Source organism: Meriones unguiculatus, chromosome 3 (genome assembly GCF_030254825.1).
Source record: "Meriones unguiculatus strain TT.TT164.6M chromosome 3, Bangor_MerUng_6.1, whole genome shotgun sequence".
Lineage (NCBI taxonomy): Eukaryota > Metazoa > Chordata > Mammalia > Rodentia > Muridae > Meriones > Meriones unguiculatus.
The window spans coordinates 98,145,657-98,165,750 of NC_083351.1; the positions used below are offsets into that span (position 1 = coordinate 98,145,657).

A 20,094-nucleotide genomic window follows, 5' to 3' on the forward strand; every position below is an offset into this window, starting at 1 on the left:
CAGCATTCATGGGTGTATGTAGCATGACGGGCTGCATGCACAGTTGCAAAGAACCATGATGTGCATTCAGAACTAAGGCTGCAGTCAAGCTGTACAAGGCATGGCAAATGCTGATGAAGTGCCTCACACTCATAATACATTTGACTTTGAACAAATTTTAAGTTGTATGTTCAGAAACCTTTTGCCATTATAGAATTTTTGTTGTTGTTGACACCTGCGTTCAAATCTAGGGTGGTAGTTTGCGAAGCTAGACTATAACAGCACATCAGGAAATGAAAAGGAAACACACCTCTCATATGTAGCTCATTACTTAGAATACCCCAAAGGTAGCTTGTTCACCAAAGAACCAAATTCAAATGGAACAGAGCTATCCAGTCAGGATGATAAAGGTTTGCCTCCCTTCCCAGGTCTTGGGATCTGGGAGTGACTGACATTCTAGCAGCAACAATGACAAAGTGCCAGAAACTGACAGAGGAAGTAGGAAAAGAAATACTATATTTTATTTATTGGAATAATAGTGTTGTTGGAAGTATATTTGGGCAGATAAACAGCCATGTACAAATGGCTGAAATGTAGAGCAGGTACAGATGGATCATATATGATTTTGGACATCATTATTGCACAGAGAAGAGTTGAAGATGTAGATTACAGTAAAGGAGAAAGAGGAAGAAAGATGGGAGAATGCTATAGTTACACTTTATGGCAACTTGGTTGAATGCAATTAAGGACTTTTTCACAAATAGATCCTGAGGGCTGCGACCTTATCAATGGACTAATATCCTTAAGACACCACAGGTGTAGGGGGAGACAATGAAAAGCAGGAAGTAGGGTGTGGAAGAACTATGTCACTAGAGGAGTGTTCTTGGAATGCCATCTTGCCCTTGCTTTATCTGTCTCCTTTTCTCTGTTTCATGTGTGCCAACAAGTAATGGGCAGACCCTGCCTCAGAACTGCAGCTTGTGTTTGTTTGACTTTAAGGATGTTCTCATTAAACTCTGCCATGCATGCTCACTTCTGATCAGAGTCACATCAAGGGGAAAACAACGTATGAGCTGATTTTTAAGACAAGTCAACATTTTTGCATGGAAGAAACAGTGACCACATGCTGGTTATTGGTAATGATATGGCTTAACCATGGCAAAGGTACCTATGGGGGTGCTCACTGGGAGGTCCTTGCTACTTTTGGAAACCTATATTCTCAAGAACTTGAAGAACCTTTTTATCATATTATTTTGTTGATTCCTCACTTAACTAATACTTCACTGGGCCTTTTCTTTAACTGAATTACCTCAGGATAAAAGTAGCTGCTAAAACTTCTTAATCTTGTCTTACCCTATGGATTCCAATAACTGGTGTGCCACATTGGTGCTTATCTCCAAAGCTTCTACAGGAAAAGAGGTTAGAATGGCCTTTCACAGAAGCACACATCTGGATTAGGCACAACAGGAAACGGTGGGATACTGTTCATTAAAACGTCTCAGGGTTGTGACATCATCTCACACAGAAACAGCCCACTAACAAGGTCTGATGATAAACCAGGGACAACTGTTTGGAAAACAGAAAACTATCCTTCTGTCCTGCTTAATTTCTACAAACTTGAAGTAGTCCTAAAGGGGTTGTATAAAAGCTATCTATTGGGAAAGATCCAATATGAAAGAAAGCAAGGCATAACAATTTGTATTTTGATCATTTGGTTGTTGTTCAAAGACCAAAGTCTTTACTACCTGAGGCAATACTCAATCAATATTGATCTTGTGAAACATGAAAAATGAAGAGCACCTCCCTTAGGCAGATCTAAAGCAAAGAGAGGCAGAGGGGGAGAAAGCAGACCACAAAGAAAACAGTAAAAACAGCCTCTCCACAAACACAGATATTTATAGATATTGATATAGATATTTATAGATATTATCTAGATCCCATTTAGAAAAAAATCAAGAAAATTACTAATTAATATCTCATAACTTCATATTATTCTGTTAGGAAACAAGGCTTAAGGTGCCAAAATTATTCAGGAGACAAACTTGAAAATCAAGCATTAAAATAAAAGATGTAATGTTCCTATATTTAATCAAACAAAACAATTAGCTATTTGTATAGTATTTTAAGTGGTTTGGTACATATTACACTGTTTGTCAGTAGTAACATTTTTGTTCTAATTGGGCCTAACATAAACTAATTTTGTTTGCTGAGTGCAGAGCATCGAGTAATACTGTGGGGCAAAGAAAGCAAGGGTGCACTTTAAATTTGGCTATAAGGACAAATACAAAGTGGCAGTCTCCATGGACCTCTCAGTGTTCATTTTGGTGCTAGGCAGATGGCTCAGCAGGTCAGTTAAGCATTTGCAATGAAACCATGGGGATTGGAGTTCAGATTCCTAGGCTGTCTATGAATAACCCTAGAGTGTATAAAACAGAGATGAGATCCCCCCGGGAAGCTTAGCCCAATTAGCAAGGTATGGGTCCAAGCAATAGACCCTGCATATGGAGGGTGGGGCAAAATCAAGGAAGACAACGTCTGTAGACCCACACATGGAAGGGGGGGATTATCAAGCAAGACACCTCATGTTGATGCTGCATATGGAGGGTGGGGTTATCAGAAAGACATCTTATGTCAACCCTGCTTATGGAGGATGGGGTGAGAGGGTGGCAAGCAAGACAACTTAATTCTCTGGCCCCTGGAGAACTAATTCTGAGAGTAACCACATCTACACATGGACCCACATCTGCAAACATGCATGCACACCCATTCCCCCCACACACAAGCAAAACATACCACAGATAAGTATACCACATTCGGGGGAGTGAGGGTGAAAGGCACTTTCCATCACACGTATGAAAGCGGTGATATTGAAATGAAGCTTTCAATAAACCATGGGCCCTGAAGCTCTCAGTAGAGGCCTCTCTTGCCTTCTCTTAGTCCATTCACGGCCATGCACTCCTAGTGTCCTTGCCTTGTAGCTGAGCCACTCACTACAGCTTGGCTTGAATTGTCACTTGTTTCCATCCCAGCTCTCACTCATTGTGAAAGCAATCCAGTGATGTTGGACTAGAGGTTACCTAAAACTCCCGTCTAACTGCATCTTGGCCCAACTGTGCACATCTTCAAAGACTCTACTTCCCAGTGAGGTCACACCTTAGATTGTGGGAGCAGTTAGGACCTGAAACATAACGCAGTCCATGATTAGATTTCTTTTCTGTATTGCTATTAATTGATGCAAATATCCTCCATAAATTCAATCCTCCTTTAACAAAAAGGTACTCAGACTAAACCCTGTCCTCTTTAAATCACAAGAATCCCTTGCATAACAATCGCACACATTATATAAATTATGCGAGGATTTAGAATTTCTAGTAAAAAGGATAGAATTTTAAGACCCTGTTAAAATCTAATTTCAGTATGAGTGTTGAACAAATACTAATGTTTATTAATGCTCTTTCAGTAGTTGTCAATTGCTTCTAAATACCAAGAGTTCTCATCAGTTGTAGCAACAGTAAGTGGATCAGTTGATTTCTATTCATCCCAAAGTGAAGGGACAGGCATGGCTCACTCTAACCTCATATCCTCACATAGCTTTCCTTAGGAAGGAAACAAAAAGCTCCACAGTAAGTTCTAGAAACAATGCGCAGAACTCAAGTCAGGAGTGGGAGTTCACCATCTACTGGACTTGTCAGCAAATGCATCCCTTACAGAGGGAATTTCTAGAATGTTGTTTGTCTGCTACTAATCTACAAGTTCACTTGGGAAGACACTGGTTTATTGTCTTTAACAAAGATTAGTAACAAGTAGCAAAAAAATGTCATGCTCCACATTTAAAGTACACTTGGATAGGAAGAGGATAAGCATGGATGGAGGCCACTCACTATATATTTCATCTGTGGAATTTGTGTATTTCATGACTAAACAAAGAGAAGAGGCAGAGTGATTCTTGGACCCATCTAAATAGTGCCAACTCCCTTCTTTTCCCTATACAAAGTTCATGTTCCTTAGAGCCTTTGACTCATGTTCTTCCACATCCTCCCTTCTTAAGGAGATGATGTCTACCTTATGGCAGATCCATAGTCTCTAATCTCTACATCAAACAGTCAAAGCCAACATTCCCCTAAACCAAAGTCCTCAAAAGGAATGCCACCTTTACCCTACACCTCTTGAAAACCACTAGGCATAGTGAGTTCTAGTTGTTCACATTGGAAACTCTTTGTTGTGTGTGTGTGTGTTTGTGTGTGTGTTGTTGTTGTTCTGTTATATTTTGTCTAGAAGTAGAGTCATTCTTGTTTTAAAAGTAGTTGTGACAGTGGTTATGTCCATAATTTCTCAATGTATATTTGTTTTGGAAACAAAGATTAACATAATAAATCTCTTGAGAAATGTTAATTTTTGTGTTTTTAAATGTTCTGTTCTTACATAAAATTCCATTCACTCTGCCCGACAGTTGGTCATCAGGCTCAGCATCTGCTTCGATAGTCTGCAGGTCAGAGGCTGAGCAACAGAACAAGAAAATTTGAACACAGGGAACTTCCCAGAGACTCATACTCCAACCAAGGACTATTTCATGGAGATAACCTAGAACCCCTGCACAGATGTAGCCCATGGCAGTTCAGTGTCCAAGTGGGTTACATAGTAATGGGAAGAGGGACTGCCTCTGACATAATCTGATTGGCTTGCTCTTTGATCACCTCACCCTGAGGGGGAGCAGCCTTACCAGGCCACAGAAGATGACAATGCAGCCACTTCGGACGGGAATTGATAGACTAAGATCAGAAAGAAGGAGAGGAGGACCTCCCCTATCAGTGGACTTGGGGAGGGGCATGCATGCAGAAAGGGGAGGGAGGGTGGAATCGGGAGGGGAGGAGGGAGGGGCTTATGGGGGAATACAAAATGAATAAAGTGTAATTAATAAAAGTTAAATAAAAAATTTTAAAAAATGTTCTGTTCTGCTTAAAATCTGGTACTCTGGGACAGGCACTGGAGAAAGGAGAAAACAGGGAACAGGATAGGAGCCTACCACAAAGGGCCTTTGAAAGACTCTACCCTGAAGAGTATTGAAGCAGATGCTGAGAATCATAGCCAAACTTTGGGCAGAGTGCAGGAAATCTTATGAAAGAAGGGGGAGATAGTAAAGTGTGGAGGGGACAAGAGCTCCACAAGGAGAGCAACAGAACCAAAAAATCTGGACCCAGAGATCTTTTCTAAGACTGATACTCCAACCAAGGACCATGAGTGGAGATATCCTAGAACCCCTGCACAGATGGAGCCCCTGGCAGCTCAGTCTCTAAGTGGGCTCCCTAATGAGGGGAACAGGGGCTGTCTCTGACATGAACTCAGTGGCTGGCTCTTTGATCACGTCCCTGTGAGGAGAGGGTCAGCCTTACCAGGCCACAGAGGAAGACAATGCAGCCAATCCTGATGAGACCTGATAGGCTAGGGTCAGATGGAAGGGGAGGAGGACCTCCCCTATCAGTAGACTAGGGGAAGGGCATGGGAGGAGAAGAGGGAGTGAGGGCATAAGGGAGGGGTCTAGAGCTGGGATATAAAGTTAATAAACAGTAATAAATTTTTAAAAAATTGAAAAAAATATTTTACTCAATTCTCTTATTCTTTTTCCCTCAAATCTCCATTTCTGGCTGAATTTGGCCACTAATTAGCCTAGCTTCCTGTCCTAAAGAAGACCCCTCGTAGCCCACTCACTGCTTTAAGGTTGCATTGCCTTCCTGTTCCTTTATTCTGTAGGTGTCTGAATCACATTTTACTTTTCTTAGAAAACTTTAGATATTTCATGAACTTATCCAGCTTCAGAATATTTGGAGACTCCTCCAAACTTTATTTTAAAATGTTTTCTCTTTAAATACCTCTAAACTTCTTTACCCTTACAATTTAAAAATTTGTGTGTTTCATTTCAGTTTTCATTACTTAGATGTGTTGACAGATGAAGTCTCAATCCTTCTTCTAATCTAGGAAATTTTTACTGATTTTTTTGGGGATATTTATTGGTTCCCTATGTGGATGTGATATTTAATCCAGAGAAATGGTCTGAACAGTCACCTGTGCAGTCCTAAAGGAGTGGGTTTCTTACCCGTACACCAAGTCAATGCATACAAGCAGCAAGCAGCAGGAGATAGACAGGCAAGTAGACAGGAAGTAAGGTGTCACTGTGGATACTGACCTGAATGCGAATGTCTCCCTTTAGTTGTACATATTTTAGTACGTTTATCCAATCTTATAGGTCTATATAAGTGAGTATATACCATGTGTGTCTTTCTGCTTTTGGGATACCTCACTCAGGCTGATTTTATTCTAGATTCCACCATTTGCCTGCAAAATTCATGATTTCCTTGTTTTTAAGGAAACAGGGGTAAGATGATCAATCCTCATCTAGAAAGACAAAGGGGATGGACATTGGAAATAGGAGAAAACAAGTAACAGAACAGTAGCCTACCACAGCAGGCACCTGAAAGACTCTACCTAGCAATGTATCAAAGCAGATGCTGAGACCCATAACCAAGCCTTCGGCAGAGTGTAGGGAATCATATGAAGGAAGGAGGAATTAATATATCCTAAAGGGGACAGGGAGCCCCACAAGGTCCAAATATATCTGAGCACAGAAGTCTTCTGAGACTGTTTATCCAACCAAGGACCATGCATGGATATAACCTACAACCCCTGCTCAGACATAGCCCATGGTAGCTCAGTATCCAAGTGGGTTCCCTAGTAAGGGGGACAGGAACTGTTTCTGACATGAACTCAAGAAATTCCCCTCCCCCCTGAGGGAGGAGCATCCTTGCTAGGCCACAGATAAGGACATTGCAACCATCCTGAAGATACCCAATAAGCTAGAACCAGACAGAAGAGAGGAGGACACCCCCTCTCAGTGGACTCTGAAGGGGGCAGGGAGAAGATGAGGGAGGGAGGGGAGGATTGGGAGGGAAAGAGGGAGTGGGCTACAGCTGGGATACAAGTGAATGTATAAAATTATTTAAAAATAAAAAATATTAATATAAAAAGACAGCCATATATATAAGAGAGAGAGAGGAGAGAGAGAGACAGAGAGAGAGAATGTCTCCTATAGTTTTATGTGTTGGAACACTTGGTCCCCAGCTTGGGGAGTTTTAAAAGCTAAGGCCTTGTTGGAGGAAGTCTGTCACTTGGGTAGGCTTTGAGTTTCAACCAGTTGTTCTCAACCTTCCTAGTGCTGTGACCCTTTGGTACAGTTGCACATGATGTGCTGAGCCTCAACCATAAAATTATTTTCACTGCTACTTCAAAACTGTACCTTTGCTATTGTCGTGAACAATAATGTAAATCATTTTGGAGACAGAGGTTTGCCGAAGGGGTTGTGGTTCACAGGTTGAGAGCCATTGGTTTGAAGACTCATACCATTCTTCATTTGCTTTCCCTGACTTATAATTCGGGATGTGACCCATCAGATTCTACCCCAGTGATCTTGACTGCCACTTTCTGCCGCCACTCTGCTATCATGAACTCTAATAATCTGGGACCTTAAACCCAAATAAATGATTCTATGCATCACCTTGGCTGTGGTATTTCATCACAGCAACAGAAAAGTAACTAATCACAAAGTCAGGCACTCAAAGCATTCATTAGAAATCAAAGGGGGAAGACCCTTTAAGGCATGCAGCTGGGATTCTCAATCGAGCGAGCCTCAGTGTGGTAGTGTTCTTCCACACCAAGAAATGCTTTACCTTCTAGCTGTTCTCAGTGGCACAAGGATTTTTCTCTGTGACTGTGCTTTCCTCTGTGTCACAGAGTTATGAGGGAGGACAGCCCATCCTCAGAAAAGGGCCCTTAGTGGACACTCAGAGACAAATATACTTAGGTATGAAATGGTGTTGGGGACAATCTCACCCCCAGAGCCAGCTTCTTGGGAAGCTCAAACAACACATGACAACTTGAAATTTGATAGATATTACAGTATAGTTCTCTGGGTCAGAGAGAGCAGCTGCTCTAATGCTGCCTTGTTTGTGGATCCTGCCCATCTAGAATCTGTGATGTTTCTTTTCACTGTAAACATTCACTTTGTTATGTTCACCTTAGCTTCTGTTTCCATGGTGTTAGAATAAAATCGTTTACCTTACAGAAAAATAGATCTTCCAGAATTCCCTTCTCTCTGGGAATGTTTATTTTTTTTAAATCTCCTTCTATCTATTTTATCATTCCCTTCATGGCGCTCTCTCTCTCTCTCTCTCTCTCTTCCCATCTATCTTTCTCTCTCTCCTCTTGTATATTTAGAAAAGTAGCTTTGTGGCTGGAGGACTTTGAATTCTTCTGTGAAGGACTCTGTGAAGTTTATTTTTCCATAGCCTGGTGAGCTGAGGGTCTCTCTGTTAAATGTCCTGAGCCAGGTTGGTTTTCTGAGACTTCTTAATAAATATTTTATTCTAAGATAAAAATCCACAGCTGGAGAAAGCAGGATTATCCTACTGGTAAACTCAGCGCAAGTGCCCAGTCTGTTCAAACAGCTAGAAGAATATAAACCTGTGTGGGGACTGGGGAACACTCCTTTTCATGTCCATCTATCACCTGCTTTGGTTTTTCCAAGGGGATTTTGCAAGTTTATAATTTAAAAAAACAATGCTTTAAAGTGTTTATGTGTTTTATTTTCTTTATCACGGGGTTTTTATAAAAATGTTTGTGAATAACCCATTATTGGAGTATAGTTTAAATAACAGAAAACTGACTCTGGTTTTCCCCAATTTTCTGAGTTGTACAATAATTACTACAATCTATGCTTAGCCCATTTTAAAGTTATACACATTTTAATTTTGGAATAATTTTGAATACACCAAAAATTGAGGCCAGAAAAAAATGAAACCATCACAGCGATTCTCAAAAGGAAAGGGCAAAGTGTGAGATTGGGCAGCATGTCCAAAGAAGGAACATGGAATAAGAGCACCTGTAGGTCAAGGGTAAAGCCCAGAGTCAGGTCCACATGAGACAAAGGAGACAAGTGAGGTCTACAAAGGTCACACACCTGGGACAGGGGAGCCAGGGTATCTGGTATGCTGTAGCCAAGGGAGGAGGGAAATCCCACACTACAGTGCTCAATGGGACTTAGACATAGTCCTTTTGACAAACTGGGAAACTAAAGAGAATTCCTGCCCTATATGTTCTAAAGGAGTTGCCATCAGAAATGGGTGGGTGGCATGCCAGGAACTTAGACAACCTTCAAAGAAGTGACTTGCAAACCATTGACAAAGCCAGACCCAGGTAACAGGCTTTCCTTTGGCTGAGAGTCAGAAGGTAATGCTGAATGCACAAGAAACAGACCATGGAGCCTGGGGAGATACGGAACAGCAGGTAAATGACATCTGAGATTTACCAGGCACCATAATGCCCAGGAAACTCTGTGGTTGTCTGTGGCTAGAACAGTGGGGTAAAATGAACCAGCTTCTTAAATGACCACTGCCAGCATGTGATCTATTTGCATTTATTTGAGCTGGGAGAACATACACTCCCCCAAAAGGTGATCTGAAAGCTAATCATACCCTGATTTCATGTGTGTAACTTCCACTATGTGAGTAGAACAGACAGGTGATCTGAAAGCTAATCATACCCTGATTTCATGTGTGTAACTTCCACTATGTGAGTAGAACAGACATTCTCTGTCCTTGAGAATTAATGGTCAAGAAGTAGTAAGGGGAACAGTGCCTTGAGGACTCTGGCTTTCCTGTCCAAGGAAATGAGTGTTTATAAACAAGACACCAGGATTTGCATCAGTCTTGTGAAGCAGGAAAGTCAAAACTGCTGTTCTTTACAGGTCAGTGTCATGAGTCAGCCATATCTGTGCAGTTTTAGTTAGAAGCAACGTGCAGCTTGTTTTTCAAAATAGGGTTTCTCACAATTCACTTATGCACTTGGTTATTTTAGAAAAAAAAAAAGCTGCTGCACTGAGCTATTAAAATAATATGTATTAAAATTAAATTTTACTCTGAATTAAATTTTAAAAGGAAGGACTTTTTTTCTGAAAATACTTAGACCTGCTGTATGAGTTAGCTAGCCTGCTAGAGATTAATGGAACTTGTTTGTCATTTACAGGTATTTGAAGGCTAAGCTTGTCATGTGACTCTAACAGGCCTCTAGCTTTCAGCACAATGTTCCATGCTTCTGCCTGGGTTGTGTGTAAGTTTTACAGCAGGGCTTTCTTCAGGACCCTATGATTCCTGGCTGTTTTCTTACTGGAAAGTGTTTTTAGCCACTGAAAATTTTCTTTTGAGAGAAACAAGTTGACTAGTGAGCAATGGAGACTCACTAAGGACAGTTATATACATGGCGCCTTCACCTCCCGGCAGGAACTGCGATTGCAACTAGTACTGCATAGGCACACACAAAGACTCAGGGTTTAAAGAGGCAACAGATTAGACCAAAGGAGAACATTAGGTCAGTAGAACAAATGAGGACACTGCATTGTGGCTCATTTTGTACAAAGGAATAAACCTGAAGATCGGGTCAATAAGCCTGGGCCCTTTTGTAGCCTGAAAGCCTAAGCTAACACTAACACACAAAAACCCAGACAGATTCTGATTTGGGCCCAGACAATACAATAAGGAAATGCCAGAAAACAACAACTTTTAGACTCATGATTGCTCAATGACTGCCAAAGTTATGTTTTACTATAGTATGCTAAGGGCACAGAAGCAGTTGTCTTAAAAACTGCACATGTTTAATTAAGAAAATTTCATATAATGCTGCTAATCATATGAACTGTGAGAACAAAGTCACAGGTAGACTCTCTTGAGGCTGGACTGATGGGAGTCAACTATTTGTGGGTGTAAAGCTAAAATGCAATTAAGTGAGATACTTTTATGACATGGGGCGAAAGGAGTAGCCAAACCACAATATCATTCAATTCAGGCTTCTGTGTGAAAGTTTCTAGAAGCAGTAGCATTTAAAAGCCAACTGATGCTGGCTACAGTTTCATCTCACACATGTAATTTTGTTATGTTTGACTGTTTTCACTTGTGTCTAAATATGTTATTTGTAATAAAGATCCTTAAATACTATACTCCTGTGGGCATGGAATTCTTTTTGCCACTTGAGTTTTTAAATAGTATTCTTTGTGCCATACAAATTCATATATTGATGGCCTCAACACCAAAGTAATTGTATGAGGTAGCAGAGTCTTCTAAAGAAAATCATTTTATTAGAGTGAAACTTTTATAATCCAGCCCTCACCCTTCTTACAAAAGGTCTCATCCTAGCACCTGGGAAGCTGAGGCAGAAAGATCAGGAGTTTGAGGCTAGCCTGGCTAACAAGACCATTTTTCAAAAAATCCAATTAAAGAGACATAACACAGAAATCCCTCTCTTCTAATAAGGATGGCATGAACAGGTGACCATCTCCAAAACAGTAAGAGAGCTCTTCCCGGACATCATGCAGCTGACACTTTACTGTTGAACTTAGCCTCCAGAACCAGGAGATACAGGTTCCCTTGCCAGTGGCAGCCCACCATAACCAACACGCAGAAATGATGAAGGCACTCATCAGCATTACAACCAGAGTTCCTACGTGTCAGCTAAGCTCACTGATCATTGCAAGTCTAATGAGAATAAAGATGACAACTAACTTCTGGTGGGAACAGAACAGAAGGTTCTGAGTTCAGGCATTGTCTGACTCAGCTCTGCCCCTCAGCATCCCCTACCTCAGGGCCAGATGAAACCTCAGCTGTCTCTAGAGGTCCAAAAGGAAAATTTGTCTATGTCACATTAATCTGATCATTTATGATGAGAAAAACAGGAACACCTTCCAGGAGATCCAGTCCACTTTCTCTACAAATCTACCATGAGTCAGGCTGCCTTCTAGTTTTTCAGGACAAACAAAGCCATTCAAGGAGACACAATCCCTCAGTGGCAACCATTTTTTTTAAACTCTCTTAAAAGAAAAACAAATGAAGAGGAAGAGAGAAAGAAAGAGTAGGAGGAGAACATGATGAAGAAGAAGAAGGAGAAGGAGGGGAAGATGAAGAGGAAGAATGAAGAAGAGGAGGTAGAGGAGAAGAAAGAGAAGGAGAAGCAGCAGAAGAAGGAAGATCCTCTTAACTTCCCAAGATGACTTTATCAGTCGCTCCTTTTCTGGGTCAGTTCTGCAAACTGTTGTTCCTAGAAGTTGTGTCACATGACTTTCTCTTTATGATCCTTCTATTACTCCCCAGTCTTCCCACTGACTGGCCTCCACCCATTCCTGTCCATCCAATGGTGGCATCCTTCCTTGCATTATTGACCACTCAGCACTGCTGATCCATCCTAACCAACCCTGTATCTTCCAGTATTCACAGTATCCCTCTACACTGTGCAGCATCCAATGCTGGAAGACCCTGTCCAGCCAAGAGAAACAGGAGCCTCCCAGGCATACTTATCACCACATCCCCCTACTGGTACCTATCTCATCAGTTCTTCATCACTTTTTTGGTGATGTGTTTTACTTACTGGTTGGTTTATTACCTGCATGTCCCTTTAAGAGTGTGAGCCCCAGGAGAGCAGGATGGTAACAATCTGCTCACCATATACCCTCAGCATGCCAAATAAAGTCAAAAGACAGTGAAAGACAACAAATCATTGCAATTTCATGAGTAATAAACACACAATTATATATTGAGAAATTTCAATAAAGGAATAATACAGTATTCGCAACCACATAAAAAGGTAACCATATTTTGTGAGGAAGTGCCAAGTATATACCACACTAGCAAAAGAGTGGGTGGGATACATTCCATAGCAAGATCTATTTGTCTGGGTCTAGAAAGATAGAGCGAAGACAGTTTCCAAGGCAGGGCCATGCACCTTGCTCTATCAGTGTAATACAGGGGAGATAGAGCATGCTTTCCACTCAACATTTACTTTGGACTCTAAAGAAGTCTACTTGCCATCTACAGTTTGATAAGCACTCTTCCTGCCCTGCATATCAAACACTTGCAGTGTGGTTTCTTTCCTCAAAAATTTCCATGGACTTTTGTCAGGAACAGTTTGCAGTGAGCACTCCTGTGCATCAATCAGAAATGAGCGAGCATAAAAATCTCTGGAAAACCTTTCACCCAGCAGAATCTTCTAACAAAGCATTCTATTGTCTTATCTAGTCATACCAAAAGCTACTGAAGAACAAAAATAGTTAAGAAAGGAGGCACTGTCTCCTTATCTAAATTCCTGACTAACATAGTCAAGAGAGAGTGCAAGTAAGATTTCTAAGAGGAATGTATAGGTTGACAAGGATGAGCATGCATCGTGGGTTCTGGGTTCTGCTTGTTGTGACAGAACACAGACACATGGCTACGCTTGAAGCTGAGTGTTTGGAATTTAAGACATGGAATGAGAAGATGGCAGAAAACCACCTAAAGGAAGGCAGAGTTCCTACCTGTGGCCAGATAGATGATGTGGACAAGGGTGTCTCTGCCTTGCACAACGTCCACGGCCATGTGGGAGAAGCGGCTGTTGTCCTCCATGAAGGCGGGCACCGTGGTCACTGGCTGCACCACCTCATGCATCAGAATGAACTTCTGAGCATCTTGTAGGTTTCTCTCTGTCAGGTTTACATACAGGCCCTGGTCCATGGTGCCGCACTGCAAGGGAAGACAGGCCATATTATAAAAGCCAGCCACCTGGAGGCCCACAGCTAATTTGGCTACTAGATGGAGGGGTAAACAGAGCAAGCTGCAAACTGACTAAGCCATGATGCATGACTGAGTGTGTAAATGACTCAATCCTTCCACCTCCATTCATCCTCTCATCCCTCCTGTTCTCCAACTACAGGTGGAAACTCATCATATTTGGAATCTCTCGATGGATGGTAGAGAGGATATGAGACATCTTAAAATGGAGAAGGCATTATTGTTGATTTGAAGTTGAACAGCAGATGTAGCGAATCTCCTACTGGTCTGTCAGGCCTCTTAGTAGCTGCCTGTTGAATTGCAATACAATTGTATCTGAAGTTGAACTGACACTGAATATGCACAGTTGAGCACATATAGACGTATGTATTTTCTTGCTATCACAGCAGGTTGGTTCATAAGCAACTCTGAACTCCATAGTGATACCTTGGTGCTTATCTTAATCTGGAAACAGTATCACTCACGTGGGCTACAGAAATACTATGACTGGTCTAAGTTGACTTGATTTTACAGTTAGAGGAGATTTTAAAAAATAGGTCAGAACCTGAGAATTTGCCACTGAAGACAGCAAGTTGGTAATGAGAGAAGAAGACAAAAGCAGTGGGGAGAGGAAGGATGAGAAAGGCAGGGAGGAGGGAAATGGAGAAAGAGGAAGGAAGGAACAATTTGTAGGAAGTGACAATATTATGAAGCTGATATGGAATACACAGGGGGAAAGCAAGCCCAGAAACTGTTGGGAATTAATCTCAGGGTTATGCTGGAACGAGGTTGACAAGGGTTTCAAACAACAGTAGCAAGGACAAGTTAAGAGAGCTTGTGGGAAAGAGAACACAGAATTCTCAGAGCCAGCTCAGAAGCAGAAACTTACTGCCAGCCTTTCTCATTTTCTTTATAAACTTTAAAATCTGGTATAGAAAGTGGGGTCCTTAGCAGCACTCTCTCTAGCACTGGTGATGGGGTCTATTCTGCCTGAAACTACCATTTATAACATGTCCTTTCCAATACTTGGCTTTTATAACAGGTTAGAGGTCCAGGCATATAAGATGGAGATTGCCTTTTGAAAGTACATTATATTTTCATAGAACTTGATAAAATACCCTATGTGCCATAAAATGATAGGCTGATCGCGGAGTTAGAGAAACCTGGTGGAAAATGAACTGCACACAACTAGTCCTGTGATTGACTTAATTCTACACACTTGTTAGGAACACCTTGGCATCATGTAAAGGATGTGTTCAGGGTAAGGCTGAGACCTGCAGAAGATGATCTGTGGCCTCAAGGAAGGCCTGGCCTCTCAGTTTGTCTCCGCAAATGCTAAATGGTAGGAGCACTGCAGCTCTGCTCCTGTCTCATGTCTCATGGCTGATGTGAAAACTCAGGTAATGAGACGAAAGTGCTTTTTAAATTAAAGTCGTTGTAAATGCCAGGAATGAGACAACATTCCTGATAGCTCAGAAGCGATCCAACCAATTGTAACTGCATCTGTCTTAAAGCATGCAGGATATCCATGTTCCACGGAGCTGTGGTCTCCAGAGAGGAATAAGTGAATGAATAACAGGACAGATAGATGAACAAATAATTCCACAATGCAGTTGCTTCAGGGTCTGGGAATAAATAGCATCTTAACAAGAACACTCTGATCACGGGCACATTGGCTATACGGAATGTTTTTTTTTTTTTAATATGTTAGTTGTTATTACTTTTAAGTGTTACTTCATGTGGGTTCTGGGAATTGAACTTGCATCCTCTGCAAAGGCAGTGCATGGTCTTAAAAGCTGAGCCGTCTCGCCAAGCCCCCGAAAATAGTTTTCAAAAGTCAAAAATATCACCTCTGGCTCTGCAGCCTTTCCAGGCAAGAGCTAGTTCTGAAGGAGACTGACTGTGGCCAGCTTGCACTGAAGTCAGAGGCAATGCAGGAGGCGTGGGCAGCAACAATGACCTACCTGCTGGCTTCAGTCACATAAAAGTACTGCTGATATATGCATGGTGCTTTAAAACAAACGCCATGCTGGAAACCCCGAAGTGTAGCCTAAAAGCAACAACCTCCTACTGGCCTTGGAAAATAGATACAGGAGGCTGCGGGGAATTCAGAGTGCTGAGAAGGACCATTTTTATTCCTGGAGACCATGTTTCCTGCAAGTTGCCTGCCTGTCTTGTCATGAACTAACTGTATTTGCAGTGTTTTCTGCCACTTCTTTCCTGTTGCTATCCTATAATAAACACTTCACCCCAAGGTTCTCTTTCCAATATTTGGAATTATTCAAATTTACTGGTTGTATATTTTGCTACAAAGCACCTCACCTATGCAGCTCAATCTAAGGGCTGAAAATTGTCCAGCTGAGCCTTATTCACTGGTCTGCCCTAGCTACTCTTAGAAACTGCGCTATTCTGGGGCCCCCATGCAAAAGGAAACCACACAAATGGAAAGAGCGTAGCTTGCTCCTCCTTACAGCCTGCAGCAGTTGTTGTGCCAACGCGTGTTCAAACAGGATCAGTAACTGTATTGCTAGGAAAACAAGACATGCTTGTGTGCTATCTGTTTCGAGGGCATCACGGCCATCCCTGTTCCAACACACCCACGTTTGATGATCACGATCAAAACGGACTAACTTCGTCCTACTCTAGATGTCTTTTGTGGTGCCTCTGCCCACTGGCCCCTGCTCCTTCACATCATGCTGCCAAGACATGTGAGCATACGTGGAGCCTCAGGATGCTGCTAAATCTCAGCCTGTGGTTCCCAAGCAGGCTTCCCTTCTCTGACTGCCCCTGCACTCCCAATTTTTTCCATTTTGGCTGCATCATTTCTGATTGTTGGTGATAAAGCCCGTGAAAGGTTCTGGAGCCTGTCGCCCAGCTTTCTGCGACTGTGTCTGGCAGTTTTTTAAGTGGCTAATGATTTTATGGGGCTCAAGATATTCTACCTCTACTAAGGCAGACAAATGGCACTAAGGTTTACTAGTAGCTTTTGCTGTGTTGTGGGTTTTAATTGAGCTTTTGAAATATGTATATCTCTTCCTAGATCTTTTTTCCTGACCCAGTTCCTCCAGTCAATTCATATGTTTTCCTGTTATATGAGTGCTATATAAAATTCTAGTTGTCAAAGGAGAACCAAAATAACAACAACAATAATAAACTATAATAAATATAAATATAATCATTACTTATTGTCAATGATGGGCTACATATATGTCTAATAGAGGGATCTTTAGTGCAAAATGAGTTCCCATGCTTGGCCAGTCTGGGTGAGAGCCTGAATATCAGTCAGGAACCTATAACAATGTAGCTATTAAACACATCTAGAAATAGATACACACATCTGTAGTAGGACACACACATCTGTAATAGGACACACACACAGTACACACACACACACACACACACACACACACACAGACACACACCAGCACTACCATCATAATCTGTAACTTTAGCTTCCTGGAAGTTTTAAATCTATGCTCAGAGGATGATGTAATAAGAGCCAGCTTATTAAGTGGCATGTGTGCCATCTCTGTGCATGGCTCCTTCACTGTTCAGCATGGACCTGCTTCCACTAATAGATGAAAGCAAGCCCTTCAGTATGACTCTGGCATTGTAACACACGAGGAAACTTACATGTACTATGGATATATCCGGATGCATGGGCTAAAAGATACATGCTGTGTGGAGTTTATAAAGGATTATAAACTTTGCCGACTCAGTTCATTGTGGACAGCAGTAATCCAACAATAATGCAATGGAAGATGCTATAAATTCAAGTGGTTTTGCTTTTTCTCTAAGCTTCAGGACTTAATAAAACAGATTTTTAAAAAGGGATAATATATTTTCTTATTTATATTACAAACGAAGTCTGTCAAAATGTATCATTACTCAACATGTAACACACAGAAGACTCCAGAGAGATGGTTCTCATGGGCCCTTTCGATAGAATGCACCGTTCAGCAATAATGTAACTTGACTGACTCTTCCAAAGTTTATTTGTATCCCTCTCTCCCCTTTTTATTAAGAAAGTCATGAGAAGATGCTAAAACACTTTGCCCAAGGAGAGCAGTAAAGGGCAAATATGATATGCAATGTAGTTATCTTATTCTTACCCCCTTCTCTGTCAAAAATCTTAAAATAGTCAACAAATGAAGAAAAAAGTTCAATTGTAATTGACTGACTCTTATGAAAACCTAAGTGTGAAAATTTGAACTTTTTCTTAAGCCTAGTGTCCTTGGAAATCACAGGTTTTATGATTTGGGATGACAAACCAACCAAATTTGGAAGGAAGGATTCAATTATATTACTGATCAATGATCCTTACTAAGACATTTAGTTGGTTGAAATCAGAATTTTGCCTTTGTTGGTAAATGTAGCATCAATAATCAGATGTGTCTACTTGACCTGCCTCAAGACTCCATGCCCCTCTCTGTATGCATAGAACAATGTCACTCATGTGGTGTTGATGCCACATGTATGTTTATACATGTGACACATTGGACAAAGTATCTGGAGCTTGGTGATGTTAAATTTTTGTCTGTTTCAGTCATAGCTGGCCTACAGGGAAGGCTGCTCTTGTTTGTGCTGTGCCCAAATTCATATGTGGAATCTATTTCTCAGCATGGCAGTAGTTGAAGATAGGACCTCTAGGATGCATTCAGTGCCATATGAATCATGCTCTGACCCAACGGGTGGAGAAAGGAGCACCAGGGATGAGTCTTTCTTCTAAGGGATGATACAAGGAAAAATTCGACATCTTTAACACCTACCCAGAAAATGATCCCACTCTCATATTGACCCTGAAGGTGTAGTCTACAAAACTGTGGTAAAATAGATGGTGGTTTTCTTTTGCTTTTTTAAAATACCATATAAACTGTGGCATTTTGTTACAGCAGCTCAAGCAGATGAATACATCTGTTATCTGAACAAACAAAGTAAATAGCTCTATCCCTGGGTCTCTGCTCCTTCTGAGCATCGGAGGTGGGATGACTCACAAAGCATACCACAGCTTGAATCTTTTAATTGGGTGGTTGAAAGATGAATCAACATCAGCCAGGCCTCTTTTCTCAGCAGCCACTGCCACAATCCACCTTCCCAACAGGAAGCCTCACCATACTTGCCAATTAAAGCTCTAATTCTGTTTGTCAGGACCCAGTGCTCTGTGCCCTGGGCCCTATTCATTGGAACACCATTCATTAGGGATCAGAGATTTGGGGGACACAGTCCATCATCATTAGTACTAATTGAAGCCTGGATTCCTAGCCCACTGCAGAAGACTGCCCTTTTTCAGTTAAGGATCAGTCATCATAACTCACAAAAGGCCCCCTTTTTCTTGTCTAGGCGCCGTAGTCCACAAAGGACTATGTTCTATTGACATTAGCTAAGCCACGGGTGGTGCTGTCCCCCAGGGGCTAGGAGACTGCAGCTGCACTGTGTGTGCAACCAAATTTTAATTGCTTAGGTTTTCAACGTTGGGTTTCTACATTCTTAACGGACACTCAGAACGCCCCTTTCCCCTGAGATTACCTGAAAATTGGGGTTGGGGTTGGGATAAGGCAGCCAGGCTGAACGAGAGTTCTCTTGGTACTTGAAGGGTCCATTGAAGGCCTGTGAGATGGCGCTCAGGTTGAAGACACATACAGCAGAGGCAGCAATGCTGTTCCTGGAGAATGAGAAAGGAGAAGGAATAGGCTGGTCAGAGCCCATCAGTGACCGCTGACTTCCACTGATCACTGTGGTAGCATCTGCCTTTAGGTATTTCAAGCTCTAGACTCTTATGTATACCAAGAGAAGGAAGTCAGGGCAATGCCTCGGGCTGCCTCGAGATTTTTTTCATGTAAAAGCAAACATGCAGATAATGAACTAAGGATACATAACCAATATGACCCTGCCAGCTGGGGCTAAATTCACTCAGCTACAACAGGAACAACAAGAGATTTGAAAAGCTTCCTGAATTTTAAATTCTGGAGGAAAGAGGCTTTGTCTTCCAGTGGGTGGAATATTCCATCTATATTGCCACTTCCCTCTTCCAACTATCTGGTTACTTTAGGTGGTAGATGGCTGTCCCCCCCCCCTTTTTTTCCTATTAACTCTCCAGGTATTTGTGTTTGTCATTCTTTTAAGAATATAACTGAAAGTTTTTTTGCAGTGAATGCCTGTCAGATTTGTCTGATTTATTATTTTAAAGAGACTGTAAATCTAAAGGGTCAGTAAGAAAAAAAAATTAACAGAGCACTGACATGAAATTTTGAAGCCTTGATTCAGAATTCGGGCTCTACTGGAAAGCTGTAGGCAGAAGGCTCTCAGAGGTCAGTGCTCTTTGATTAAGCATGGGGATGGCAAATGCTTCTTTCTCGAATTTGCATTTCAAGCTGGGCTATGGTTCTCAAAGGAAAATGAAGACCAAATGAGAGGCACGAATGTATTTTCCATATTAATTCACTGAGCCAATATTTTGTCAGAAATAAGTCAGTGTTTTTTCTACATCTTAGAGAAAAAAAAA

General features: G+C 41.6%; 1 protein-coding gene across 6 annotated transcripts in view; it reads right to left on the reverse strand.

The window, feature by feature from the left end:
- The window catches only part of Sema5a (semaphorin 5A), a 470,503-nt gene that overhangs the window by 115,743 nt on the left and 334,666 nt on the right, over positions 1–20,094 (reverse strand). For all 6 annotated transcript variants that reach the window (XM_060380391.1, XM_060380386.1, XM_060380389.1 and 3 more), the window contains 2 exons: positions 19,119–19,254; positions 13,361–13,565 (listed from right to left, as the gene is read on the reverse strand). In XM_060380391.1, coding sequence (XP_060236374.1) covers positions 13,361–13,565; positions 19,119–19,254 — 341 coding nt within the window. The remainder of the gene's footprint in view (positions 1–13,360; positions 13,566–19,118; positions 19,255–20,094) is intronic.